Source organism: Bos taurus, chromosome 25 (genome assembly GCF_002263795.3).
Source record: "Bos taurus isolate L1 Dominette 01449 registration number 42190680 breed Hereford chromosome 25, ARS-UCD2.0, whole genome shotgun sequence".
In the NCBI taxonomy this organism is placed as follows: Eukaryota; Metazoa; Chordata; class Mammalia; order Artiodactyla; family Bovidae; genus Bos; species Bos taurus.
In genome coordinates, this window is record NC_037352.1 from 27,065,067 (window position 1) to 27,092,787 (window position 27,721).

At 54.8% G+C, this 27,721-nt stretch overlaps 2 protein-coding genes and 1 long non-coding RNA gene across 5 annotated transcripts; 2 read left to right on the top strand and 1 right to left on the bottom strand.

The window, feature by feature from the left end:
• Positions 1-730: 730 nt before the first annotated feature.
• FBXL19 (F-box and leucine rich repeat protein 19) lies at positions 731-20,952 on the top strand. Of its 3 annotated transcripts, XM_002698100.7 has the most exons (11): positions 731-816; positions 2,114-2,314; positions 3,657-3,800; positions 3,924-4,010; positions 4,098-4,316; positions 4,815-4,976; positions 6,106-6,617; positions 14,637-14,800; positions 14,887-15,048; positions 20,085-20,303; positions 20,411-20,952. In XM_002698100.7, the coding sequence occupies exons 2-11, from the start codon at positions 2,138-2,140 to the stop codon at positions 20,587-20,589; spliced, it is 2,025 nt and encodes a 674-aa protein (XP_002698146.3). In that variant the 5' UTR covers positions 731-816; positions 2,114-2,137; the 3' UTR covers positions 20,590-20,952. The 3 variants fall into 3 exon arrangements, with proteins under 3 accessions (XP_002698146.3, XP_010817762.1, XP_024841214.1); XM_010819460.4 differs by lacking the exon at positions 731-816 and having other exon boundaries at positions 4,815-4,847; XM_024985446.2 differs by lacking the exons at positions 731-816; positions 2,114-2,314; positions 3,657-3,800; ... (1 more) ...; positions 4,098-4,316; positions 4,815-4,976 and adding an exon at positions 5,195-5,820.
• LOC112444350 (uncharacterized) lies at positions 18,174-24,944 on the bottom strand. The gene is made up of 4 exons (XR_003032685.2): positions 23,570-24,944; positions 22,436-23,142; positions 20,377-20,552; positions 18,174-18,364 (listed from the first exon to the last, which is right to left on the bottom strand). It is a non-coding gene; the product is annotated as an uncharacterized lncRNA (long non-coding RNA).
• ORAI3 (ORAI calcium release-activated calcium modulator 3) lies at positions 22,628-27,673 on the top strand. The gene is made up of 2 exons (NM_001193202.3): positions 22,628-23,063; positions 26,198-27,673. The coding sequence occupies exons 1-2, from the start codon at positions 22,836-22,838 to the stop codon at positions 26,843-26,845; spliced, it is 876 nt and encodes a 291-aa protein (NP_001180131.1). The 5' UTR covers positions 22,628-22,835; the 3' UTR covers positions 26,846-27,673.
• Positions 27,674-27,721: the final 48 nt, after the last annotated feature.

The window sequence follows — 27,721 nt, forward strand, 5'->3', positions numbered from 1 at the left end:
CGCGGGGCCGGGGGACCAGGGGGGCTGAAGCACGCCTATTGCCCCCTCCCCCTTTTCCTGTCCCCTTCCATCCTTTCCTTCTACCCTCGGGCTTGAGCAAGGGGATTTATTCAAATTTTATTTAAATCTCTATCTCCTGAGGGTCGCGCGCTGGGGGGAAGGGGAGAGGGCGGGGGCGCGCGCAGGCTGGGGGGGCGGGGCCCAGCAGCTTCCTTCATCCCCCTCTGCTCGCCCCGTAGCAGTAGCGCAGGGGGCCGCAGACCAGGGGCGGGCCCAGGGGAGGGGGGCAGGTTACAGGGACCCCCCCCTCCCCGGGAACGGGCGGTGGGCGGGGCTTGAACCCCGGAAACGGTGGGGGGTCCCAGGCCTGGCCCTGGACCCCTGGGCAGTGGGCATCGGGAAGGGGCCAGTTAAAGGGCCGGGGGCACTGGGGAGAGGCGGGGCGGGGTGGGGGGAGGGGAGCTGGGACTCGGACCCCCGGACTGAGTGGGGCCCGGGCAGAAGCTGTGCACCCTGCGCCCGAGGAGCCCCCGTTGGCCTGGGGGGACTGAGGGACTGAGCCCCCCAGAGCAGGACCTCCCCCTGGAAGGGCCGCGCCGCAGCCCGTGGGAGGGCCTCGCCCCCGGCGCCCCCCATCTCCATTCGCCGCCGTCCCGGCCTCCGCCGGAGGGAGGGGCCGAGCGCCCTCGGGGGGCCGTGGACCCCGGCGTTCTGAGCGTTCCGCGCCCCGCGCCGCCCGGCCCCCCCGCCGCCGATGGCCGCCGACCCGCCGGGAGCTGCCGAGAAGGGAGAGATGGCTCCCGGGACACGTGTGAGGTGGGTTCACGCGGCTCCTCCTCACCCCCAGACCTGGGCAGCTCCCAGTCCCATTCATCCTCAGCCCGGCCTCTTTCTACCTTGCCCGCCCCCAACCTTACCCTCTCTTAGCTCCAAACTCCTCATCTCCAGCCCTCTTTCCTGTTACCTCTCAACCCTGGGGAACTAGTCTTCCTTCCTAGACCTTGCTTCCCCTTGCAGACCCCCATCCCCGCCTGCAGTTGCAGCCCTCCAAGGCCCTTCCCCTGGAGCGCTGGAGGGCTCCTTTTCCCCCATGGATGGGTCTGGAAAGGGGGAAGCTGGGGTAAGACTCTGGATATGTAGCGAGCCTCCAGGCCTGCTGAATCTGTGCGGGATCTTGGAGGATCTGGTTTGCCTGGGAAGAGGAGCCCAAGGGATTCCAGACAATTAGGGATGGAAAGCAGCTTGGGAAGCTGGGAGGCAGGGGGCGGTGCACACGAGCCCATCTTGAGTTCTATGGAGATGTCAGGCTGGATTCTAGATTCCCAGGGAATCTGGGAGATTGCCCTGGTTGACCTGAGAGACCCATAAGGAGGCTGTGTTGGAGCAGAGGGAGCTCTGTGGGGAACAGAGTTGAAATTTGGGGCCACGGAGGGCTTCTGAAGCAGCATCTGAAAGAAGGTCTGTGAGTGCTGGGAAGTTGGGCAGCCCGGTGGATCTTTAGGGGTTAGATTGGGTGAGCAGGTTCCCATGAAGATGAGGAGGAAATCTAGGCTTTAGAGGAGAGGAATTGGGTGTTAGTAGCTTTTGAGAGAAAAGAGAGAGGTCTGGAGTTGGCAATCAGGAATCTGTGGGGATCTGGGAGGTGAATTTGGGGTGTTTCAGCTTGGGGAGAGCCGGGGATGGAGCACATTTGGAGAACAGGGGAAGAGTTGGGACCTGTCTCATGTGACTCCACAGACAAGGAGCCCCTGGTTTTCCAGGGAGCTTCGCTGTGGGGATGTTGGTGGAAAGGTCCTTGTCCCTCTCAGTGTGCCTTCATCCTCCCTGGGTCAGGCGCGGGAGTCTGGAAGAAGTGTTAGAGTAGGAGTGAGGTCAGGAAGCTAGTTCTCAGGGCTCCCGGAGGAGCCAGGTGAGCTGCTTCAGGAAGAGGGTGGCCTTGCCTAGAGGGATGGGGGTTCCCCTGACCCCCCGCAGGAGGGGCACCTCCTTGTTCCTTGTCTCCCTGGGTAGGAGGGCAAGCTCTGGCTGCCTAGAAGTAGGGGGAAAGCTGCCAGGAGTCTCGCCGGCCAGGGTCCCCGTGGACCCCCCTGACCTTTCCACCCTCCACTCATAGCCCTCGGCGTTGCTGACGCCCCCAATGTCGTCGAGCAGCCGGGGGCCGGGGGCCGGAGCGCGCCGACGCCGAACCCGCTGCCGCCGCTGCCGGGCCTGTGTGCGAACTGAGTGCGGGGACTGCCACTTCTGCCGAGACATGAAGAAATTCGGGGGGCCCGGGCGCATGAAGCAGTCGTGCCTGCTGCGGCAGTGCACTGCCGTGAGTTCTGCCCCCACTGCAGGGGGGCACCCTTCCCCAGCTGACCTCAGCACCTGTCTGGGGGGCTGGGGGTGACTCCAACGAGAGTCATGTAAAGTTGCCATAGATTCGCTCATGCGCTCACTGGCTGGTTCACATATCCGCCAGGCCCATTTCTGTCCTCAGCTTCAAGCTGGGGCCAATGATAGGGTCCACAGAGGAATCCCTCTCACACCCTACCATCAGGCCTTTCCCAACTTTCAGAGGCAGAGACCCGCAGAAAGCTTGGTCCCCCTTGGACTCCCTCCCCAGAGCCAGGAATGGGTCTTTGCCTTCTTTGGCCTCCTTTTCACCTGTGAGAGTGGTCTCGGATTTGAAGATAGTCTTACCCACTGTGTGACCTTGAACAAATCACTGTGACCCTCAAGGTACCTCCTCCGTGAAATGTTTCCTTTGTTGAGTTGTAAAGGTCAAACAGCATGGATAAGAAGGTACCTGCTGCCAGGCGCAGCACATAGTAGGTATCCAGGAACCATGGGGTTGTGCCGGCCTTCCTCATCCTTAGTGCTCCCCGGTGCTCCTGAAGTGGACCTTTCCCAGTAGCTTTGGGACCAGCTGCATCCTGTGCTCCCCTTCTGCCACCACCTCCCTTTTTCCCTGCAGTCACCCTTTCCTGGATGGTCTCTTTGCCTCACAGCCCCTCCCTGTTTTTCCTTTGTCCCCTGACCCTTGCCTCACTTTTCTTCTTCCCCACCTGCTTCTTCCCTGAGCCTGCCTCACAACCTTCTTGATATGACTCAGTATTACCCCTGATTTTTTTCCTAAAGTCATATTGTCTGATAGCTGCTCTCCCTTCCCTAGGATCAGTCAACTGCCCTAAGTGTTCCCAGGGTTCATTGTGGGGTCCAGGGCAACTCCCATACAGCTAATTGAGGAAACTCAGACTCACTCCAATCTGTCGCCATGTTCCCTTCAGCTCTCTCTGAGTATTACTGTCACCTTGGCCTATAGTCTTCCCTTCTTTCCCAAAGCCAGCTACGTCAGGTCACCCAGGCCCTGGATTCAGATGCAGCTTTCAACAGTGACAACTGTGTATCAACTACCTTTTCTGCATTATCTCATTTTTATGACAGTTCTGCGAGGAAAAACTTCCTAGCCCCATTTGACAGATGGAGAAACTGAGACATAAGGGGGTTAAATCAGTTCAAGGTCATACTGCCGAAAAGGAACAAATTCAGGATTTGACCCAGCTTGCCCCCATGGGTTTTAAACGTTATCTCGCAGCTTGCCGGGGTCCCCAGAAAGAACAGTCTTTCCCCTGTGGCTTGCTTTTGGGGTCCCTGACACCCCCTTTCCCCAACAGCCTGTGCTCCCACACACAGCTGTATGCCTCTTGTGTGGGGAGGCTGGGAAGGAGGACACAGTGGAAGGAGAGGAAGAGAAATTTGGTTTGAGCCTCATGGAGTGTACAATCTGCAACGAGATCGTCCACCCTGGCTGCCTGAAGGTGATGGTCCTGGCGACCCTGGAGGCCGGGGTGGGGCTCAGACTGTTGGGGAGTAAGGAGCTGGGGTAGGATGCCTCTTGAATTTTTTGACACCTGACATCCACTCCCTGCCTCTGTCTACAGATGGGGAAGGCTGAGGGTGTCATCAATGCAGAGATCCCCAACTGCTGGGAGTGCCCTCGCTGCACCCAGGAAGGCCGGACCAGCAAGGTAGAGGCTTGGGTGGGTGCCAGGCTCTGGGTAGGCGGGAGATCGGGGGTTGGTGCAGAACCTCACCCCCAGCTTCCATCTCCCCAGGATTCAGGTGAGGGACCAGGCCGCCGCAGGGCTGACAACGGCGAGGAGGGCGCCAGCCTGGGGAGTGGATGGAAGCTGACGGAAGAGCCGCCACTTCCACCACCTCCACCCAGGCGCAAAGGTCCCTTACCTGCTGGGCCCCCCTCAGAGGACGTGCCTGGGCCCCCCAAAAGAAAGGAGAGGGAGGCAGGGAATGAGCCCCCTACCCCAAGGAAAAAGGTGAGCCAGGGAGCATGCTCATTCGATCCAGCCTAAGGGATTTGGGGAGCTGTAGTCCTGTTGCATTTGGGGAGAACCTGGGACATTCAGCTTCATGGGTTCCCCCCAGGGATTGTTGGGAGATGTAGTTCGGAATTTCAGGTGGGAGGATGGCGCATGTTCAGTGTGGAGGAGAGGTACAGGTGAGAAGCTACTGGCGCTGGGCTGGACAGGGAAGCTTTGGGTGTTTTAGGGAAGAGGGAGAGAGCATGCTCAAATTAGCTGCTGCAGAGGAGGAAGGAGGGGCTGGAAAAGGCCTGAGGGGGAAGAAAGAGGAGATGAGAGCATGCTCAGTGAGCCAAGACACTGGTTACCCGATGAGCATGCTCAGAGTTCTCCCTGAGGTGGGGGCTTCTGGGATTTGTAGTCCTAAGAGGTGAGCATAGATCTTAGTTTTGTGGACAACCAGGGGTTAATGGCGTTTCTCCCTTGCCCCCTGTCTCCTTCTTGCTCTGGTAGGTGAAAGGAGGCCGAGAGAGGCACCTGAAGAAGGTGGGTGGAGACGCCTGCCTCCTCCGAGGATCGGACCCAGGCGGCCCCGGCCTTCTGCCCCCCAGGGTTCTGAATCCGAGCCAGGCTTTCTCGTCCTGCCACCCTGGGCTCCCTCCCGAGAACTGGGAGGTGTGCCGGGGACCTCCCTCCCCTTCCCACTTTCCTTTGCCCCACCCTCTATCCTGGAGACAGAAATCTGTCCTTTCCTGCCTACCTTGTCCTACCCCAGCCCCGCTTGGCCACGATGGGCAGGCAATTGGGCCCCTGGGACGAGTAAAGGGGAAGAGTGGGTTGGGGCCAGGCCACAAGAGCCCTGGACTTGCCAAGAACCCTTGGGGTATCATTTGACCCATTTGCCTCATCTTTCCAAACCTTTAAGGGGAAAGAACGGAGTTCAAATCCCTGTTCAACCATTGCCTTGCTGATTGGTCTTGGCAACTTATCAGCTGCTCTGGGCTTCAGTTTCCTCGTCAGTGAAATAGAAATGATACCACTTCCCTTGCCCGGTCTATGCCACAAAGCTGTTTAATGACATTAAATGAGCTTTGTAAACTGCAAAGGGACTAGATTTGAGGGAAGTAAGGCCCAGAGAGGTTTGAAGACTTGTCCAAGGTCACATAGCAAAGCTGGCATTCAGCTGTCACTTTGCACTGACACATCAGATGCCAGGGTCTGCTTGACTGCACTCAGATTCTTCCTCTGCCATTTGTCAGATTGTCACCTTGGGCAAGTTCCATAATCTCTTGGAGCCTACATTTCCTTATATCTGGAAAGAGTGGCCCAAGTTGCCACTGCATCCCAGCACTGTGAGGATGTCATGAGTCATCGAGGGTGGGAGGCTCCGCCCAGGTCCGGATGATCACTGTTACTCTTGTCTCATTGCAGAGACGCTCGAAGTTGTTTGGTCCAGCTTTCTGTGTTGTAGATGATGAGAAAGGGGCTTCCCAAGGTCACAGAGAGAATTGATAGCCAGGTCAATATGCAAAACTAGATCTGTAACTGTTCTCCACACCTCACTGCTTTTGGAAACTCATAAGCTATCGAGACACATAAGTCTTTGAATTCTTTGCATCAGCACCTTCCTGTGACAGATAAGGAAAGTGAGAAGTCCAGAGAGGAGTATGACTTGACTGAGGCGCCACAGGGCAGGAACTCAGGACTGTCCCTCTGGCTATTCATCCCCCCCGGTGACTCCTCGGGGGTCGGGGGTGGGAAGGCAGGTGCCAGGCCCTAGAACAGCCTCCATCTCTTCCTGCAGAAACCAAAGCCGCCTTTGGCCTCTGCTGAGGGCCCGGCGGTGCCTTCCCCGTCACCCCAGCGGGAGAAGCTCGAGCGCTTCAAGCGAATGTGCCAGCTGCTGGAGCGGGTGCCCGACACGTCCTCGTCCTCCTCGGACTCCGACTCGGACTCCGACTCATCAGGCACATCGCTGAGTGAGGATGAGGCTCCTGGCGAGGCCCGGAATGGGCGACGGCCAGCCCGGGGCAGCTCGGGCGAGAAGGAGAACCGCGGGGGGCGGCGGGCTGTGCGCCCTGGCAGTGGGGGACCCCTCCTCAGCTGGCCCCTGGGCCCCGCGCCCCCACCCCGGCCCCCGCAGCTGGAGCGGCACGTGGTGCGGCCCCCGCCTCGAAGCCCCGAGCCCGACACGCTGCCTTTGGCTGCTGGATCCGACCACCCCCTGCCCCGCGCCGCCTGGCTTCGTGTCTTCCAGCACCTCGGGCCCCGAGAGCTATGCATTTGCATGCGAGTGTGCCGGACTTGGAGCCGCTGGTGAGTGGCCTGGACAGGCCTGGGTTCCATTGCCCCACATGCTCCTCACTCGCTGGGTGACCTGCAGCAGGTCCCTGAGCCTCTCTGGGCCGGGTGCTTGTACTGATGATGCTTCTGTAGGATGGACGTGCTGTAGTTGGTACTTCTGTATTGACTGTGCACAGGCTTCTTTTGATTTAGTTGCTCACTGAACCCTCACAACAACTCTGTGAGGTGGGTACTATTTTCCTCATTTTCAGGGGAAGCTGAGGTCAAGGTCACGTGGAGAGGAAACAGTAAAACCAGGAATTTGAACCTAGTCCTTCTGGCTCTAGAACCTTTCTCCTTAAAATTGTTACTTATGAGTGTTTAATATGTGCCAAGTATAGTGCTGACTGCTATGTCTGCATCCTCTCACTTGCTTTTCACCTCTCTGCTGCTGCTGCTGCTGCTAAGTCGCTTCAGTCGTGTCCGACTCTGTGTGACCCCATAGACGGCAGCCCACCAGGCTCCCCTGTCCCTGGGATTCTCCAGGCAAGAACACTGAGGACAGTCTTATTATTGATCCCACTAACACATAAGAAGGGGCCTCCCAGGTGGCTCAGCAGTAAAGAATCTGCCTGCCAGTGCAGGAGCCTCAGGAGACTCAAGTTCGATCCCTGGATGGGGAAGATCCCCTGGAAGAGGGCACGGCAACCCAATCCAGTATTCTTGCCTGGAGAATCCCATGGACGGAGGAGCCTGGTGGGCTACAGTCCGTATGGTCGCAGAGAGTGGGACACGACTGAAGCGACTTAGCACACATGCATGCACACCTAAGGAAGCCCGTTATGGGGCTTCCTCACTTCTCACTGCAGAGGGCATGGGTTCAATCCCTGGTGAGGGAACTAAGATTCTGCAAGCCGTGTTACAACCAAAAAAGCAGAAAGCCCTTTGCTGAGCGGTCCCTGCTCCCCAAGTGGCAGCCATATTTGGGCCTCCTGATTATGCTTGGAACTTCTTTGTGGCCTGGAGCTACCACCAGCACCCTCCACTTACCCTCCTCTCATCTCCCCACTGCTTCCTGAGTCTTGTTTCTATAGGAATGTGGGTCAGCCTCTCCAACCCCTGGTCTTACTCTTGGATCCTGTCCCTGACAACCCCCATCCCCACCTCTCCACCAAACTCCTCCAACACTCCCCCCACACCCCTAAAGAGCACATAGAGGCTTTCTGCATGTTGACAAGCCTTCATTCGTTTTCACGTTCCCATGTAAGTATTTGGGGGAAATACCTATCTGTTTTATCTTCATGTTCTCGGCACAGGACAAAAGATAATAATGTGTGTTAGTCGCTCAGTCGTGTCTGACTCTTTGCCAACCCCATGAACTATAGCCCACCAGGCTCCTGTCCATAGAATTCGCCAGGCAAGAAAATTGGAGTGGGTTGCCATTTCCTTCGGAGAAGGCAATGGCTCCCCACTCCAGTACTCTTGCCTGGAAAAATGGACTGGCTGACCTTAAACCCCAGTCCTTTTCCTTAGGATTCTGGTGTACTTGTTCACACTTGCTGGTCTGTGGAGGCTACAGAGCTACGAGGAGGGGAAGGCAGGCTCTGGAGATAAATTACCCATAGTTGAATCTTTTTTTTTTTTTTTAATGCTTTTTTTTGTTTGTTTGTTTGGCTTCGCCAGGTTTTAGTTGTGAGCTCTTAGTTGGGGCATGTGGGATCTAGTTCTCTGACCAGGGTTTGAACCTGGACCCCCAAGAAAAGTCCTCCGTAGTTGAATCTTTCTCTGCTGAGCTGTACACAGTCAGGCTAGTTCCTTCTCTGTACATCAGTTTGTGCATCAGTGTCTTCATCTGTTAAAACGGGAACCAAGGCATTTACTTCATGAGTGTTTTTGTGAGCTGATACAACCAAGAATCGAGGACTGTACCTAGGAAATAGAAACTTCTTAGTGCCTTAACAGCAATCCTTATCACTGGTTCAGCTACAAATATTTACTGAAAGCACAGACTTTTAACATTCTGGGAACTCAGATCTGTGCCCTTGAAGAGTTTTCAGTCAACCTGCCACATAATAGAAACAAGTAGTTACAGCAGTTGCTGGGATCACCTCCTCCGCCTCTAGTAGTCATTGGGGAAACGTTTGCCAAGGCCTCTTGGTCAGGGCCAGCCCTGTGCTTGATACCTGGGACCCAGAACTGATGAAGACCCAATTTCTGTCTCAAGGGGAGACTCGTGACTGCAGGTGGACAAAGCAGAGAAGCTGGACTGGATGGTGGTTTTCTGCTTGGGCCTAGGAGTCTAGTCCCCATGGGTTTCTCACCTGTGACTCCTGTACTTCTTGGATGAGTGGCCATGGGTGGATTGCTGTACCTATCAGGGCCTCAGTTTTCTTATCTGTAGTCTGGGTTCATATCAGTACCTAGTAGGGATGAAATGAGGTGATTTTAGCACCATCGCTAAAGAGTGCTAAATGCTCAACAAAATGGTGGTTTTGGATGAGTAGAATGAGGGTAGGGCTGAACAAGGGCCTGAGAGGGCACAGTGGGACTAGTCCAGAGGCTCTGTCAACCTGGGCACAGAGGCAGGGCCTGTGGGGATGAAGAGGAGGGACAGGAGTTGAGACTTCTTAGGAAGCAGGATGACTTGGATTTGGTGACTAAATGGACGTGGAGGCAGTAGGGTGACATGCAGCTGTGTTTCTGGTCCATGAGCCTGGATGGGCAGCAAGATCATGGCACAAGCTTGGGAATAGTTAGTGGGAGCAGGTTCCAGGGTCAAGCCAAGTGCTCGCATTTGCTAGGTTTGGTCTGAAAGGCCTTTGGGCCCATCAGGCACTAACAGGAGAGCACCTGGAGGTACAGGTCTGTTGCTAAAAAGAAAGATCCAAGTTGGGGAGTTTTTAACCTATAGATAGCAGCTTCAAGGAAGAGGCCAGAAATCAGTGTCAGCACTTGTGAGTTAGAACAGCCAGAGACTTGGGAGGGGATTGGGAGCAGAATGTGTCCCGAAGGAGAGATTGAGGAGGGAACAGGGGTGGGTGTTGGCGAGAGGTCACGGGAGATCAAGGACCAGAAGTGTCCATTGGATTTGGCTCCAAAGAGGCCTGGCTGTCTTCTGCTGTGCTGTGGGGGGGAGGGCACTGGAGCCAGGTTGCCTGGAATTGAGGGTGGACTTGATCTGTTTGTTCTCTGCTGTGTCCCTAGTTTCTAGGATACCCGGCATACAGGAGGTACTGAAAAAACACTTGTCTAGTGAATGAAAGTGAGGAAATCGGGTTGGAGTGTGAAAAAGAGGCAGCGAAGGTGGAGCTGGATAGAAATTTGTAGGTGGGAGAGCAGGAAGTTGCAGGCTTTCCCGTCGGATGGCTTCCATCTTCTCTTGGAAATGGCAGGCACAGTGATCTGCCTAGGTCGGGAGGGAGGTGGGGTTGTAGGGGGAGGTGAGGCCTGGGGGAGTTGCGGAGTCCCAGGGAAGAGGGGGGAGACTTCACTGGAAATGAGCAAGGAAGGCACTACACTGCCTGGTCAAGGCAGCTGGACTTGGGACTAAACACTGATGGACGCATGGAAGGACCTCAGTGCCAGCAAGGAGCCCAGAGAGCTGATACGGAAGAAGTGGCTTGGGTTGGAGCCTGGGAAGCTGTGAAGTCCTTACGGGTAGCAGTTTTGGCTGGTCTAGCTCTGTGGCCCCAGAGGGCCTCTGCAAGAGGGAGGTTTTGGACTCAACTTTGGAGGTGGGCTGAGTTGGTCAGGGGTGTCTGGAGTCAAGGGGAAAGTGAGTGGGGTAGGGCATTTGGTCATCAGGCTCGGCGTCCCGTGGGTGATGGATGCCTTGGCCTTGGACTTCTTCCAACCTCTTACCTAAGTGTCATTTTCTAGTCTAGGAAGAGGGCTTCCCAGGTGACTCAGTGGTAAAGATTGTGCCTACTAGTGCAGGAGATGTGGGTTTGATTCCCTAGATCAGGAAGATCCCCAGGAGAAGGAAATGGCAGCCTGCTCTAGTATTCTTCCCTGGAAAATTCCATGGACAGAAGAACCTGGTTCATAGGGTTGCAAAGAATCAGACACGACTTAGTGACTGAACATGCATACACTAGTCTAGAAAGAACCTGTCTACGGCCCCCTGTTACCCTCACAACAAACTTCCATGGTCCTGTTGGACATTTGGACAAGAATGGTGACTGCGCTAAACACTTCCTCTGCATCGTCTCTCCCCCCGCCTTTTTTTAAACATCTTTCGTTTAATTATTTTAAATCACTATTTTTAAAAAATGAAATGAGTTAATGTACTCTCCCTTCATTTTTGCAGCAAACCTGTGAAATCAGTGCTGCTTTTACACCATTTTATGGTTTGGAAAATGAGGCCCAGAGAGAGCAAGTGACTTGCCTAAGGTCACTCAAAGCACAGAGGCGGCAGAGCTGGGGCTTCGATCCCCACCGCTCACACTCCGCGCTTTGGAGCTCTGTGCCCATGTTCATCCAGCCTGGCATTCCAGCCTTCCTGGCCAAGACACCCCTACCCTGGGCTGGCCCTCCTCCGTAGCCTCACCCCTGCCTCTTCTGCATGTCAGAGCTCTTGATCCAGACCAGCTTGCTCTACCACCTGGGTCTGCTACCATGTAATCGAAGTTGTACCTTGAAATCAGTCTTCTAACCTCCCTGGACCTCATTTTCCTGACCTCTAAAAAGGAGATGGTGATTATAGTATTCACCTCCTAGGGCAGTTGTGAAGTTAAATGTGTAATGCGTAGAACGTAGTAAACCCTTGGTGAACATGGGTTTTCATGGGTGAACATGAGGTGTTCAGGTATTCGTGTTTCGTCATCCTCATTGTTAAGGTGAGATGATGAATTGCCTTTTGTTCCTACTGCCCAAGATTCTCAGAGCTCTCCCTTTTTTTTTTTTTTTCTGTGTACTTGGCCAGGACACTGGTTCTTCCTTATCTAAACTCAAATCTTCTTCCTCCTCCCCTCGATAGAATTAACTCGTGCTGTGCAGCGTGCAGGATCTTAGTTCCCTGAGCAGGTTTCAAACCTGTGCCCCCTGCAGTGGAAGCGCAGAGTCCTAACCACTGGACCGCTAGCTAGGGAAGCCCCAACTGTTGCCTTCCTTCAAGTCTCAGATCTGGCATTGTCTCCCCAGGAACCTCCCCGACCTAGTTTCTCACCGGCTCTTATCATGTCCCTTGTTGTCCCAGTTACTGTAAGACTCGGCTGCCTCCCCCGTTTCCTCACTGTTCAGCGTCTCGACACTTAGTATCTGTAGGGGGCCCTCGGTGACTGTTGGCTGCCACTCTGAGATTTAAACCCAGTGTTCTGGTCATCCAAGGGCAAAGGGACAAATTAGCTGCAGCCAAGAAAAATCAGGAGAGACTTCCTGGAAGAGGAAGCACTGGAGCTGAGCCCTGAGGGATCTGGGTTGGTTGGCAGTTCCATCAAAGACAAACATGTGCCAAAATGGGTTGGCACCAGATAGCAGGTGTCTGTTGGTAAGCAGGTGGTTTGGCTTGGCTTGGCTCTTGCAGAGTGCAGTGTACAGATAGCTGGTGGCCTGTGTGTGCCCTTGGAGGGAAGGGTTCCCAACTAGCCACATAAGATCCAGGAGGGCTTCAGGTTGGTGGTGACAGTTGAGCTGGAACTCATGACTGGGTCAGAGTGAGCAGAGAGAAATTTTGGATGGAATGTGATTTCACTGAGTGGAAGGAGACAAGGGCCAGAACCTAGGGGCAGAAGCTGGATTGAAGGTGGGTAGTTTGTTTTTTTTTTTCTTTTCCTGTTTAGAATGGGAGAGATTTGCAAGTGTTTATTGTTTGAGTGGGTGGAACCAGGAGAGGGAGAGGCTAGAATGCCAGAAGAGGAAGGGAAATGGTAGGAGGTGGCAGGTGGGACAGAGGGTGGAGTTTTTTGGATCAGAGCCTTGGTGTATGTGTTTCCAGCTTTCCCTAAAATGTCACCCAAGGGTTCCGGAGTTTGCCTGAGAGTTGGCAAGTGGCACAAAAACTTGGCTTGATCGTTCTATTATTAATAGTTTTGAAAAGAAATTTCCTCCATTGGGTGCTATTATATCTTTCGGATGCGTGCACGCTCAGTTGTGTCCACTCTTTGGAACCCTATGGGCTGTAGTCCACCAGACTCCTCTGTCCATGAAATTTTCCGGGCAAGAATCTTAGAGTGGGTTGCCATTTCCTCCTCCAGGGCATCTTCCTGACCCAGGGATCGAACCTGCGTCTCATACATTTCCTGCATTGGCCAGCGGATTCTTTAACACTTGACAACCTTTCTAATTCTTATCTCCCTGTTTAACAAAAATAGTCTTTATATGGCAGCCAAAAGCCATAGCAACACCTAGCTAGAATTTAATAATCCTGGTCTGTTTTCATGGTGTTTATGTCTAAGTATAACATATGTATGTGAAACAATACTGGTTTTCAGTGCAAATGCTGGTTTTAAGAATTGATTTAAAGATAAATTTACATTCTGCAGATAAGTTGATACTGAATGACTGGAGTTTGGGCATCTCTGCCCCAGCCCACGGCTTCCTGAAGGGAAAGCCTCCCAGAAGCAGGGCTGGGAGAGAGATAAGAGACAGCTTCCTGGTTCCCCTCCCCACCCCTGCTGCTTTGATACAGTTCATCTCTCCCAGTGGGAACTTTCTGACATGGCTTTGGACTACTGTACTAAAGAAACTTTTCAGACCACATCTCGAGGAACTTTAGTGTATGGGGTTGGCCAAAAAAAATTTGTTTGATTTTCCATAACAGCTTACGTGGGGGGCAACCTGAATGAACTTTTTGGCCCACCCTATACTACAGTATATTAGTAGATGACTTTGGCAGAGATGGGGAAGGTTCCCTGGTAACATCAGTTTGGGAAGCCCTTCTCCACTTTCCTGCATGTTGGTCTCATCAAGGCTGTCAGAGTTGCTGGAGACCAACCCATTTCACTTTATGCAGGCCTCATTCATCTTTGTAGTTTCAACGACTGGGACCTGCTAGGCCTTCCATAAACACTGACTGAGTGAATCACTGGGAAGCCATAAATGAAGTGTGTGGTAGGGGTGCTCCGTGGGAGCTTTGGGTGGTTCACATTTGGCTTGGGAGCATCCGTTCATGCAACAGATGTACAGCAGGTAAACTACGCACCTGGCCCGGTACTGAGCACTGGGGGTGCTGAGGGGAAGAAGCCAGGGCTGCCCTTGTGAAGTCTCCATTCTGGCTGGAGGCTCACAGAAATCACAGACTAGTAAGTCAAGCCCTGGGCAGCTGGTCCTCAGGATGAGCAAACGTGGATCACGGGCGGAAATTAGTAGAGGTTGAGAAGTACCCACAGCCACCATAACTGGTGAGAAGCCCAAGGCAGGGGATGGGGGCTGCTGCTGGATCTCTCTGGGTCTCCATCAAATACAGTGTGTAGCGTGTGTGTGTCCTTGGCACAATGCTTTGGAAGCTTTAGGCCCACTCACTATGGATTTTTTTCTGTTTTTGGTTGGGCTGGGTCTTCACTGCAGGTGAGGCCTTCTTTAGTTGTGATGCTCAGGCTCTAGAGCACACAGCCTCAGTAGTTGTGGCACGCAGCTTATCCAGGTGCTCCGTGCCGGCTCTCTAGTGCAGTACATGGGCTTAGTTGCCCCACGGCATGTGGGATCTTAGTGCCCCGACCAAGGATTGGACCCATGTCTCCTGCATTGGAAGGCAGATTCTTAACCACTGGACCACCAGGAAAGTCCCTGTAAGGTCCACTAACTGTAATGACCCCATTTGATCTTATAACCACCTCGTGGGCAAGGCCCACCTGTTGACTATCACTTTTTGTGTTATAAACAAGGCCTGAGGCCCAGGGAGAGGGATGGGCTTGCCAAAGATCTCACATCCAATTAGTGATGGAGTTGAACCCCAAACCCAGTGTTCTTGGCCTGGGTCCTGGGGCTTCCTGCCCACCCCTGCTGTTTGGTATGGCCCAGGAGAGAACTGGGGTGAACCAGGGTGGGGATTGTGGGTTCCCTGAGACTGTGAGCTGAGGATTGAGGTCTCTGTCTCCCCCCTGTGGCCAACAGGTGCTACGACAAGCGTCTGTGGCCTCGAATGGACCTGAGCCGGAGGAAGTCACTGACCCCGCCCATGCTTAGTGGTGTGGTTCGCCGCCAGCCTAGAGCCCTGGACCTCAGCTGGACAGGTGTCTCCAAGAAGCAGCTCATGTGGCTTCTGAACCGACTGCAAGGTAGTGCTGGGTGGTGAGGTGGGGCGGGGTGAGGGAAGGGAACAGACCGGGGACAGAGCCCTCCTAGCACCTCCCCTCTCCCCCAGGCCTGCAGGAGCTGGTGCTCTCTGGCTGCTCCTGGCTCTCTGTCTCTGCCCTGGGCTCAGCCCCACTGCCGGCCCTGCGGCTCCTGGACCTCCGCTGGATCGAGGATGTTAAAGACTCCCAGCTCCGCGAGCTGCTGCTGCCTCCGCCAGACACCAAACCAGGTGTGGCCTCTTTTGGCTCCTTTGTAGGAGGGGTTGGACAGGCTGGGGGATGAGGCCTCCACGGTCTCTTTTGACTCCTGCTGGGTGTTGAAAGGATTTAAAGAACGGATAGAGCTTGAGATTGAGGAGACAGGTCCTGCTTGGCCCATGTTCATTCATTCACTTTCCTGCGTGTGCTGGGCCCTGTGATCAGAGCTGAGGGGATGGGATAAGGAAGATGTAGCCCCTGACTCCCAGAGGGGAAGATAATTAGGAGATGAAATGCAGTGTGGGACAGGAGGATGACACAGAATTCTAGGAGAAGCCAGGGGATTGTGAGCGAAATCTCGGTGTGGTGGGCACTACTGGGGAGACTTCTCCCAGGGGAGCAGTGGGACCGCTGTGGAAGAACACAGGCCTGGGGTGGCTGGTCAGTTCCATTTGCCAAGAGGAGCCAAAGGATCTTCTGTGAAATATCCTGGTTTTTAAATGATGGCACGTAATTCAGATTCTTTTTAAAATTCATGTGTGGGCCCAGCAAAGATATGATTGAGCAGTAGAATTGGCCCCTAGATCCTCTTGCCCTGAAGTGAAACGATGAGGACATTTCTGAGGGAGCAGAGTAGAAACGAGGGAGCCAGCTGACTTGCAGGGTTGTGTGGAGGTGGTGGTTACATTTCCTGAGTCAGACCCCAGCCACCTCTTCACCCTGCTCAGGCCCTGGTCCCCGCCACCAGATAAAGTCAGCTTCATGGCACATAGCCTCTGGGCCTGGCCCTGGGTAGGGCCTGGAGACCTCAAACTGAGTAAGCCCCATTCCCCACCCTGGTGGAACCCCAGTCATGCAGAAATAGAAGGGCATGACATGGTAATGGCTGTGGTTGGTGCAGGGGTGGGGAGGTGGGGAAGGAGGGCGATGAGAAAAGCCATTCTTAAGGAGGTGCTATTTGAATTGAGTCCTGAAAGAGACAGGGTTTTCCCAGGGAGTGTGAAGGAATAAGCAGTTTTGTGAGGCCTGGGAACCATGCTGGCAAAGAGGGGATGCTGGGAACTGGGGCTGGTCTGGTAAGCACCAACCTGGTCACTTTGGGGGTCCTATTGAGGTGTGAGGTAGGAGTGCTGACGCCTGGAGCTCTTCATCTAGTTGTAGCCAGGAGCTGGGATACTCAGCATTTTCTTTGGTCCCCACCAGTCTGTTCTCCATAATGAAGCCAGGGGAACCACCCAGAAGATCAGGCCTGTCCACGTCACCCCATGTTCTCCACTCGTTCTTGTTGTTCCCTGGTGCTCTTTGGATGCAGATCAGTATTTTACCATGGTCGATAAGGCCACTGGTCTGGCTCCCACTAAGCTATGCTATCCTTACATTTCAGCCATCTCAGCCTCCTTGCCAAGTTTCCTCCAGCCCCAGGGCCTTTGCTCACTCCTCTTTGCCTAGAATGCTCTATCCTCCTCGCCTGATACCCAATCGCTTTTTAGGCCTCAGCATCAATGTCATTTCCTCCTAGAAGCCCTCCAAGATCTCTTCCTGCATTGAGATGAGAGTCCCTCTTCCAGAGAGCAGTCCCCTCCTAGCATATCACTGTACAGTGGTGAAATTATTTGGTTAAAATCTGTCTCCTACAAGGTTCTTAAGCTCCATGAGGTCACGGACTGTCAACTCAGCCCAGCACCTTGCTTTGGCAATTCTCTTTCATGGCTCCTTTCTTGCCACCCCATCCCCCTCACAGCAGTTTTGGAAGGGGAAGGAACTAGGATAGAGAAGGAACTAGGATTTCTGGGTGAGGCCCCAGAGGTCTTGAGTGACAGCTGCAGGTCACATAGGCCAGGCCAAATCTGAGCACCCACCCGTGGCCCTCTCTTCCTGGAGCTGGACTGAGCGTTGAGAACAGTGCATTCTGTGAGGTGAGAATGTGCTGGTTGCCTGGCAGGCCAACTCCATCTTCTGCTTGAATTGACTTCAGTCTAAGCTCCTTTATCACGAGCTCGCAAAGGTGAGCCATCCAGGCCCCCCCAAGCCTAACATGCTCCTTGAGACTCTACCCACTTTTTCTTTCCCCCTTGGCCACACTAGGTCTTTGTTGGCTTCACTCGGGCTTTCTCTAGTTGCAGCAAGCGGGAGCTACTCTTTGTTGCAATGCACAGGCTTCTCATTGCGGTGGCTTCTCTTGTTGCAGAGCAGGGGCTCTAGGGCACATGGGCTTCAGTAGTTTTGGTGCTTGGGCTCAGTAGTGGCTCACGGGCTCAGTTGCTCCTTGGCATGTGGGATCTTTCTGCACCAGGGATCGAATCCATGTCCCCGGTATGGGCAGGCGGATTCTTAACCGCTGGAGCACCATGGAAATCCTGTACGCCCACCTCTATCCCCTTGGCTTCCTGTCCTCATGTGGCGTCCCTGGATCAACACTGCAAGTTTTCCTTCTTCCTTGCTTTTGCCCCTGCTGTTCTCTGCCTGGCTACCCTTCCCTTCGCCATTCCTTCTCATTCAAATAAATCCCTAAAGGCCCACCTCAGTGAAATCCTCCTTGAGCCCACTTGCCTTGCCCTAGCCACACGAGACCTCTCTTTCCTCCTCTTCCCTCTGTTGGCCTTTAGCTGTGGCCTGAGGTTGAGGGCATCAGCAGGTATATCCCCTCTCCAGGCTCCCAGCTCCTCAAGGAGAAAAGGAGAGAATTCAGAGCTTGCCAAGTAGGTGCCCAGAGGTGGCCTGGCAGGTTACAGAAGTGGTGAGCTTGGTGCAGGATGTTAGGGAGTACACCTTACCACCTAGCTTCAGCATCATCGTGGGGTGAATGGGGTAGCCCAGTGATGCTAGATCTTAAAATTTTTCAGGGAAAAGCTCCACATCAAAATTTCTTTATAAAAATGCCCTTTTATGTAGCATCCCTGGTGGCTCAGATGGTAAAGAATCTGCCCGCAATGTGGGAGACCTGAGTTTGATCCCTGAGTCAGGAGGATCCCCTGGAGAAGGGAATGGCTACCCACTCCAGTATTCTTGCCTGGAGAATTCTATGGACAGAGCAGCCTGGTAGGTTACAACCCATGGGGTCGGACAGGAGTGAGCGACTAAGACACACCTCTTACATAGCATCAGTCATTAAGAAAAATGTGAGCACTTTGCAGATCCATAAAACACTCGTGCAGGCTAGTTCCCTGACTTGGGGTCGTATGATCTAGTTTATTTATTTCAGGGTGAGGCTGGGGCCTGGAAAGCTGATAGCATTGTGGTTAAGAGTTAGGACTTGTGAGTCACAAGGCCTGGTGTCTTGGCTCTGTTCATCCATAGTCATGTGATCTTGAGTAGCTGGCTTGGGGATGTAAGCCTGAGTGTTCTCATCTGTAAACAGGAATGATGATCAGAAAACTTACCTCCCGAGGCTGTGGTTCCTAAAGCGTGGTCTCGGGACCGGCAGCTCAGCGTTGCTGGAGAACTTGGTTTTTCCTTTGTCTGGATTTTTTTTGACCATGCTGTGTGGCATGCAGGATCTTAGTTTCCCAACCAAAGATTGAACCTATGCCCCACGCAGGAGAAGCACAGAGTCTTAACCTGGACCTCCAGGGAAGTCCCAGGAAAACTTGTTAGACTCCCTGGGGGCGGGACCAGCGATTGGTTTCACCCAGCAGCCCAGGGAGATACAGAAGTCAGTCTCTGTCTCTCTCTCTCTCTCTCGTTTTTTCTTTCTCTCTCTCCTCTAATTGGAGAGCCACTGGGCTAGGGGCAGACTGCCACTTAGCCGCTGCCTGGCCTATAGTGCGTGCTCAAGCATAGTTACAAAAGTGGAAATGCAGGATCATGGTAGATACAATATAAAGGAAAGCTTTAGGGGCAGAGATGAAGAGTGGGAGCTCTTCTACCCCAGAGACAGAGAAAGGGGAGGTCTCTGAGCTCAGATGGGAAAGCCAGGGACCCTGGCCAGGCAAGGGACTGAACACAGGTGGCCTTGGGCAGGGTCCCCTGTGGAGTTTGGCTCAAGTATTTCTGAAGGAGGGAGAGGAATTTGGAGCTGAGACAGGGGTGAGACCTTGTAGGAACTTGAATGTTCTCCCACGTAGATTAGACTTCCTGAGGTGCCCTTGGAGAGTTTTCAGCAGAAGAGGGATGTGGTCTCATATATTTGAGAACTGCTCTTTTTTTAAATTAATTTTTATCGGAGTATAGTTGCTTTACAGTGTTGTGTTAGTTTCTGCTGTACAGCAAAGTAAATCAGTTATATGTATACAAATATACATCCCCGCTTTTGGGGATTTCCTTCCCATTTAGGCCGCAAGAGAGCACTGAGTAGGGAAGGTTCCATGAGCTGTACAGAAGGTTCCCATTGCTTACATATTTGATACATAGTATCAGCAGTGTATCTGTGTCAAGCCCCAGCTCCCGGTTGTCACCCCGCCACCCTTTCTCCCTTGTGAGAATCGCTGTCTTTTGATAAGTGAGGAGGTGGGACAGGAGGCCGTCCTGGTGGGGATGTCATTTGTTGGATGAGTGACTGTATATTGACAGGCGTTTATGTCCCAGGTCCTGTGCATAGATCAAGAACAAGACAGACAAAAAGTCCTGCCTTGCTGGAAGTGGCATTCTGGTGCAAGGGTCCCCAACCCCCAGTATCACTCCCCATGGCTCCCCGTCGCTCCCATTACAACCTGAAGCGTCCCCCCTTCCCTCAGCCCTGTCCATGGAAAAATTGTCTTCCATGAAACCAGTTCCTGGTGCGAAAAAAGGTTGAGGACTGCTGTTCTAGTGGGAGAGAGAAAAACACGTCAGTGAGAAAAAGAGGAGAAAGTGCAGGGAAGGAGTTGGAGTACGTGGAAGGTTATAGTTCCGAATGACATAATCGTGGAAGGCCTCACCCAGGAGTCAGTGTGAGCAGTGGACAGATGAAATGATGGCGGCTTATATGGGTTTGGGGGAGAAGAGCAAGCCACGAGCTACGCAGAAAACGCAAGTCGAGGTTCCCTTAGAGTGGGAGCAGGTCGGGGGTGGTGAGGGAGGAGGGTGCAGACATAGCCGGTGCGGGGACGCGAGCGGCCCACAGTGGTGACCTCTTCTCTGCCCACCGCAGGGCAAACGGAGAGCCGAGGGCGGCTACAGGGGGTAGCAGAGCTGCGCCTGGCCGGCCTGGAGCTGACGGACGCCTCCTTGCGGCTCCTGCTGCGCCACGCGCCCCAGCTGAGCGCCCTGGACCTGAGCCACTGCGCCCACGTTGGGGATCCCAGTGTCCACCTTCTCACTGCCCCCACCTCCCCGCTCCGAGAGACCCTGGTACACCTCAATCTCGCCGGTAAGCGCCGTCCCTTATCTCTCCATCCTTCCAGCCTCCTGGGCCCTGTGGTCCGTGTGGACCCCCTGCTCACCTTCTGGTCTCAGCTGCCGTTGCCCCACCCTCAGGTTGTCACCGCCTCACGGACCACTGCCTCCCGCTGTTCCGCCGCTGCCCGCGCCTCCGCCGCCTCGACCTGCGCTCCTGCCGCCAGCTCTCCCCGGAAGCTTGTGCCCGGCTGGCAGCCGCCGGGCCCCCTGGCCCCTTCCGCTGCCCAGAAGAGAAGCTGCTTCTCAAGGACAGCTAGTTGGGTGCCCCCCACCCTCCCCCAGGACTCATCAGGAGCCTGGACCTCAGGCCTTCATTTCACCCCTACCAGGAGGCCAGGTCACCCACCTCATGACTTGGGATTCCTGAGTTTTACGACTTGGGGTTCCTGCCCAGGGACTCGAGCCAGCCTCCCCCACTCTCTACCCCCTGCACTGATATCTCTGGGGGTCTCTTCTTCCCATCCCCTCCCCCTTCCACCTGCTTCATTGTCCATCCCCTGGGGGAAGCGGGTCAGAGGTACTGGGGGGCGCTGAGCCAAAGGGCTGGTGGGAGGGGGGTTGAGGTGCAGTTTGACGGGGGGCGAATGGGGAGAGTATCTGCACACAGGATGCTGGGAGCAGGGGGCTGGGGGATGTGGAGGATGGGCTGGGGGTGGGGGGCGGGCAGAGAGCAGACCATCAGGGGTTCAGGGAACAAAGACCAGATACTTGGAATTGGGGGGGGGTAGGGTGGGGGGGCCAAAAAGGGAAACCAGAGGAGCAACTGGGGATCCAGGTGTCAGAGATGAGGGGACTCGGGGAACCAGGGGAGAGCAACAGGGCTGAGTGAGGGGCGGGGGGCAAGAGCAGGTGCAAGGGGGGCGGTAGTAGCCCCTCGGGGTCACCCCTCTCCTTCCTCCCTCCCTGGATTTCAGTTCCTTCTCCCCAGCCCTGACTCCTTGAACGTCACTGACAATGGCAGCTATCTTGAGGAGTGGGGCCCGCGGGCCTGCCCGCTGTTCAGCGCGCCCTGGGGAGTGGTGAGGGGTACCCCCGCCCCCTACCTGCCTCCCCGCACTATACTTGAACATTCATCTGTACTGAAGTGTTACTTGAACCGGGGGAACCTCGGGCCTGGGGGAGCCAGAGCTTAAGGGGACGGGACCAGCTTGGACTGAGACTGGACTGGTGGACCGCCCAGTTCGGACTGGACCACCCCAGGCTCTCTCGCTTTACTGTATTGAGCAGCTCCACCCCTCCTGACCCTGAGGTGGGGGTGGGGGGTGGTGGGCCAGCCCAGTGATGGGGAAGATGGGACTCCTCCAGCTTGGCTCTTCCCACTCTTTCATCGTCATGGAACCTTGTATCCCATTTGCCCAGGGAACTGCCACTCCTGGTTGCCATGGAATTAGCAGCCAATGGACACCTCCCAAAGCCAGCGCTAAGGCTGGAAATGGCCCCTCTTAGTTGCCATGGGAACTTAGTAACGACTCTTGGCCCTCCCCTGCCCCTTCCTCTGCGGGGGCGGGGCTTTGGGAGCCAGGGGTAGGGGCAGGGGCCAGGTCCCGCCCCTCAGCCCGGGTCTCCCTGGGGAGCCAGACTGGACCATGTTGGGGAGGGGGGAATAGCCACATACCTCAGGTAACAGGGAGGTGCGAGGGTGGGGGGGAGGGACTGGGTGGACCAAAGGCCGGAGGGGAGGGGGTCCTGGGGATTCGCAGAAGGCTTGAGGATGGGGCCGCTTAGGGGAGGGGGAGGAGGCAGCCCAGCAAGGGATAAGTGGGGGACCCAGCCGGGCTGGGCCCCTGGGCCCCGGGTCTGTACAATACGGTTTGCTATAAAACTCAAAATCTTCCAGCCGGGGCCGCCGAGTTTGCGTGTGGTTGTCTGTGGCGTTGGGGATGCCGAGGGTGGGAGTTAGGGGGGATGACCGGAGTATTCTTTGAGGGTCTGGGAGGATGGGGCTCTTTGGATGGGTCTGGGGGACCTAAGGTCTAAGTGGGCCTCCAGAAATTGAGGCTGCAGGGCCTCCTGCAGTCTTTAGGGTGAGATGGGGTCACTTCTCCTGAGTTTACTGTTCAGGTGAGGGTTAGGAGTCTGGACATTCGAGGTGTGCAGGTGTACCTGGAGTGGTCCAGGATCCGGAACTCCCAGTCACTGGGGCTCGGCGTTCATCACAGTGGGGTTGAGGCACCCAGAGGACATCCTAGGTGGACTGGGGTCTCGGGGTCCCTTGGGATCTCTGTCCACGGTCCCCCGGCTCCACCCCATCATGTGGCCGCCTCAGCTCCGCCTCCGCCCCAGTTCCTGTTTCGGCCTCGGCTTCAGCCCCTAGGGCTCCCCGCAGTCGCCTGCTCTTCCTGCTCCGCCCGGGCCACGTCTTCCTGGGAGCTCGCCGCCCGCATCCCCGCTCGTCCCGCCAGGGCATGGGGCCTTCCCCAGACCTGGGCCCGCCCTGCTGGGGCCCCAGAGGCGACTCGGCTCCGCCTTGACGGACCAGCCCGCTTGGTGCCGCGGCCCCAGGATGAAGGGCGGCGAGGGGGACCCGGGCGAACAGGCCCCGCTGAACCCAGAGGCCGAGAGCCCCGCGGGCTCGGCCACGTACCGGGAGTTCGTGCATCGCGGCTACCTGGACCTCATGGGGGCCAGTCAGCATTCGCTGCGGGCGCTCAGCTGGCGCCGCCTCTACCTCAGCCGGGCCAAGCTCAAAGCCTCCAGCCGCACGTCTGCCCTGCTCTCGGGCTTCGCCATGGTGAGGGGAGGGAAGGGGCGCACAGGGTGGGGGTGAAGCCCCTGGTGGGGAACGGATCGGAGGCAAGATGAACAGGTACCTAAGGGAGACAGGGTGGAGGAGTGGGAAAGACCGGTCTTTCAAAGGAAAAGTAGGGGGAGGAAACAAGGTCCCAAGGGACTATGCAAGTCTCTCTTAATGGGTGTGGGGGTGGCTCCTAGCATAAACTGGGCCCGAGGAGGATAAGCAAATCCTAAACGCGTCACTGGGGACACACATCACAGGGAAACATACGCAAGGACAGAGCGCAGAGCTCCAGAAGGGACAGGATACGCAGAAGTGGTTTCTGGGTCCCCACCACAGGCTCAACAGCAAATCCGAGCTGGTTGGGGCTGAAGGATGACTTCAAGCATCCAGGGGGTGAGAATAAACTGGATGGAGCAGTCACCCAACAGGAGGAGGGCGGCCAGGCCCTAGGGGACATGAAGAGTGCTTAGTGGTGGCCTGGGAAAGCTCTCAGAAGATACCTGTGAGGGAGTCTCGGGAGAAAGCTGTCTAGGAAGCACGATTCTGGAGATGATAAACTCCAAGTGTGGGCAGATGCTAATCAGCTAAACTCCAAGTGTGGGCAAGATGCTAATCAGCTAACGGTCCAGCAGAGGCCTCACAGGAAGCAGGCTGAGGGAGGTCCTAGGGTGAGGAGACATCAGCAGACACAGGTCCTGGCTCCTTCCTGCCTGTGGCCAGCTGTGTGACCTGGGACAGGCCTCCGCCCCCCATTGCTGGCCAGTGGGAAATTGTGAGATCGTGGAAGGGCGCGCCCTCTGTAGCTGGCCAGGGAGCCACCCCAAGCAAGATGAGCTGATATTTGTCATCAGATCCTGGATCCAGGCACGTCAGAGCAAGACCCGCATCAGAATGGCTGAGACTCCCTGTTGATGGAAACCAAGGCCCAAAGTGCGTGGTGGCTCTGCCAGAGCACTCAGCAGCTGAAGGATACAGGAGGAACTGAGACCCAGGGTCGCTGGACTGTTCTTCCAGGATATCATGACAGGAAAAAGGAGAAAATGGGCTGGAGAGGGGTCCTCATGGAAATGGGGGTATCAAGATGGGGATAAAAAGGGGCCATAGCCCTGGGTGGTTTGAGTTGGTCCCTGCCCCTCTCTTTGTCACAGCCTCTGTATTCGCATGACTGGCAGGAACATTTCTATCCCTAAGGGTCATCCTTAGGTCTATGGTTTTCTATGTGAGGGTCCTGGATCCACAGGCCAGCTCACCCTGCCAGATGTGGGGTCATCTCAGGACAGGGAATGCTCCCCTTCACCTGTACAGACTGCAGAGAAAGGAGAGCAGCCCTGGGGACCCAGCTGAGGGAGTTGCCCCACCCCCAACCCCCCATGGTCCAGTGTGTTCCCAAGGAGACAATCCCGCCTGCTCTGAACTTGCAGGTTGCTGAGGTGACAGCTTAAGGGCCAGGACCTTCTCTGCAGGATCAAGAGGCCAGATGAGTAGGTTCTGGGGGTCACACTGGCCCCAGTCCTGTCAGGGATGAGCAAGGCTGAATCAGGCTCCGGAGAAACCAAGACCAGGCCTGGCCCAGATTACTGTCTGTAGAAAACTGCTAACATCCGCTGCGGCCCAATTTCCCAAAATACTCAGCCTTGCCTTCCTACTACTACCCTCTCGGCTCTGCACTTTCCTCCTTGCCCCAGCCCAGAGCAATCTAATGGATCCTGAAAGAACCAGGCATGGGGAAAGAACCTGATCCTGGAATTCAGGTGACCTGGGTTAGAATAACATTATATAAATTGTATTGAACCGTCACTAAGTACCAGGCACTATGCTTAAGGGTTTAATGTGTATCATCTTCCTATCATCCTCCAAAGTAGGTACTACTACTAAGACTATTTTATAAATGAGAAAACTGAGGATCAGAAATATTAAGACACCTGCCTATGGTTCCACAGCAAGTACGTGGCAGGATTTGAATTTAGTCAGTTTAGCTCAGAATCCAAATTTATACAACCCTAGAACAAGATTATCAACTCTAATATGTGCAAAGACCACACAGGTGGTATGGATGTCAAGTTGGCTGGGTGGGGACTGTGGCTTTCAAGAGACCCTCATCACCTGTGCAAAGGGAGCAGCCATGACTCAACTCTGACTGATAGTTGCCATGCAGGAATGTGGGCCTGGTGTAATCTGATCTTCCAAATTTCCAGGAGGATCTGGAAATAGGGATATTTACATGAAATCTCTTGAGTTTTAGAAGTTGGCAACAATTCTTAAAAAAAATAAAATAAAATGCACTGTCTGAGCCAAGCAGAACATGTTTGCAAGCTGGCTTGGGTTGTGGTGTGCCAGTTTGCAAACTCCGGCCTTGGACTTCAGTGTTAACTCTAATAATAACAGCAAACATTTACTTGAGCATACTATGTACCTCACACTATTCTTATCACTTGATGTATCTCTAAACGTATCATTAAATTTTCACAACAACCCTATAAGGCAGGTAGGTGCTGTTATCCATCCCTATTTTCCAGATGAGGAAAGGGAGGCACAGAGAGAACTAAACCACTTGCTCAAGACTACAGTTTGTACAACTGAAAATGAACCCAGGCAGCCCCGCTCCAGAATCTGTGCTTTTTTTAACCCCTATTTTTTTAAGTGAAAATCATGTGCATCTTTTTCAAAATTATCTTAAACTTACTTATTTGGCTGCATTGGGTGTTAGTTACAGCACATTGGACATATTGCGGCCCACAGACTCTCCATTTGCAGCTCGTGGGCTTAGTTGCTCCAAGGCATGTAGGATCTTAGTTCTCCCTCCAGGGATTGAACCCGTGTCCCCTGCATTGCAAGGCAGATTCTTAACCACTGGACCATCAGGGAAGCCCCGGGCCCCTGTATTATAAAAGATAAGATGGTCAGAAACATGCCATCCAACCCTCTAGTTTCCCCCCAGGAGGGGAAACCAAAGCCTGGAAGAGGACAGAGCCTTGCCAAGGTTGTCCATTTATTCACTTAAAGCATGGGGGCCTTCTTTCTACTAAGCACTGTTCTAGGTCTTAGGGATACATCAGTGATGTACAGGCAAAAAAGCCCTCTACTGTTGAGGTTATGGACACTCAACCCATCCCCTCTTGTCCCCACAGGTGGCCATGGTTGAGGTGCAGCTGGAGAGCAAACATGAATACCCGCCGGGCCTGCTGGTGGCCTTCAGCGCCTGCACCACCGTGCTGGTGGCTGTGCACCTCTTTGCACTCATGGTCTCCACCTGTCTGCTGCCTCACATTGAAGCCGTTAGCAACATCCACAACCTCAACTCTGTCCACCAGTCTCCACACCAGAGACTCCACCGCTACGTGGAACTGGCCTGGGGCTTCTCCACTGCCTTGGGCACCTTCCTTTTTCTGGCTGAAGTTGTCCTGGTTGGCTGGGTCAAGTTTGTGCCCATCGGGGCCCCCTTAGGCACATCAGGCTCAGTGGGACCTGCCTCCCAGCTGCCGACAGTGGCCACCTCCCTTAGTCCAGCTTCCAAGCCGTCCTCTGTTTCTGTAGCCCCATCACAGGCTGAGCCCCCTGAGCCCTGCCCCCCACGGCAAGCATGTGGCAGTGGTGCGGCCCATGGACCAGGCTGGCAAGCCGCCATGGCCTCCACGGCAATCATGGTACCTGTAGGGCTAGTGTTTGTGGCCTTTGCCCTGCATTTCTACCGCTCCTTGGTGGCTCACAAGACCGACCGCCACAAGCAAGAGCTAGAGGAGTTGAGTCGCCTGCAGGGGGAGCTTCAGGCTGTGTGAGGCTGGTGTTAGCCCAAGGCTGAGAGCGCTGCCTGCCCCAGGGGTCAGTCAGAGGCCCCGGATCTACCAACCCCATTCTGAGGCCGTGCGTGGAGCCACTTCCTGTGGCCACTCTCAGGTGGAGAACAGATTCCTGCCCTCAGGGTCCTTCGGGCTAGATCTTGGGGCAGCTCCCACATTCCCAGGGATTCTCCCTGTCTAGTCTGCCTCATGGGTTTTGGAAGCTCTACTCTACACCCAGGGGGCTGGGAAGAGAATGAGAGTTAAGTGGAAGGTCCTTGGTCCAAGCTCCTGTGGCAGGTAGAGGGGAGGCAGGGAGACCCTGGTCAGACCTTCGGTGCTCTTAGCCACTTGCCCCCATACAGAATGAGAACGTCAGAAGGATACTCGCCCATCCAGCTGGCCCAGAAGGCAGGCAATCCTTATTTTACTTTTGTAGACTGTTTTATGGTTGGCTTTTTTTTTTTTTTAAGCTTTCCCCCATCCTCAGATTTTGATTTCCACGCTCTCGCTTTGGCATTTGGGTAGAGAGGGATTTAGGTGTTTCTCCCCCAGGCACAGGTCCAGCCTTTCCAAGGGAGAGCTTCCCTATTTGGAGGAGGTTCAAATGCCTGCCCCACTGCCCTAGACACACACTCATGCTTCTATAATTGATTCCTACTCTCCTGGTCCAGGGCCGGGGGGCCACGCACCCAGCCTGACTCCCTAGCAAGGATTGGGGTGATAAGGGAGAAGGTCCATTCCATAGCCCTTAGACTACAGAACTCTTCTGACACTGAATTTTTGATGCACCTAGTTTTGTATAATAAATTGTGTTTTACACATGTCGCTGTGGCTGTGAATGGAGTGAAGAGGAGGCCTCCTCGGGAACAGGGA

Bases quoted from the DNA above. Each gene is read 5' to 3' on its own strand.
- ORAI3 (NM_001193202.3), top strand. From the start codon at position 22,836: ATGAAGGGCGGCGAGGGGGACCCGGGCGAACAGGCCCCGCTGAACCCA. The intron at 23,064-26,197 runs GTGAGGGGAGGG...TTGTCCCCACAG, and splicing joins TGCTCTCGGGCTTCGCCATG to GTGGCCATGGTTGAGGTGCA.
- FBXL19 (XM_002698100.7), top strand. From the start codon at position 2,138: ATGTCGTCGAGCAGCCGGGGGCCGGGGGCCGGAGCGCGCCGACGCCGA. The intron at 6,618-14,636 runs GTGAGTGGCCTG...TGTGGCCAACAG, and splicing joins TGCCGGACTTGGAGCCGCTG to GTGCTACGACAAGCGTCTGT. The intron at 20,304-20,410 runs GTAAGCGCCGTC...CCCCACCCTCAG, and splicing joins GGTACACCTCAATCTCGCCG to GTTGTCACCGCCTCACGGAC.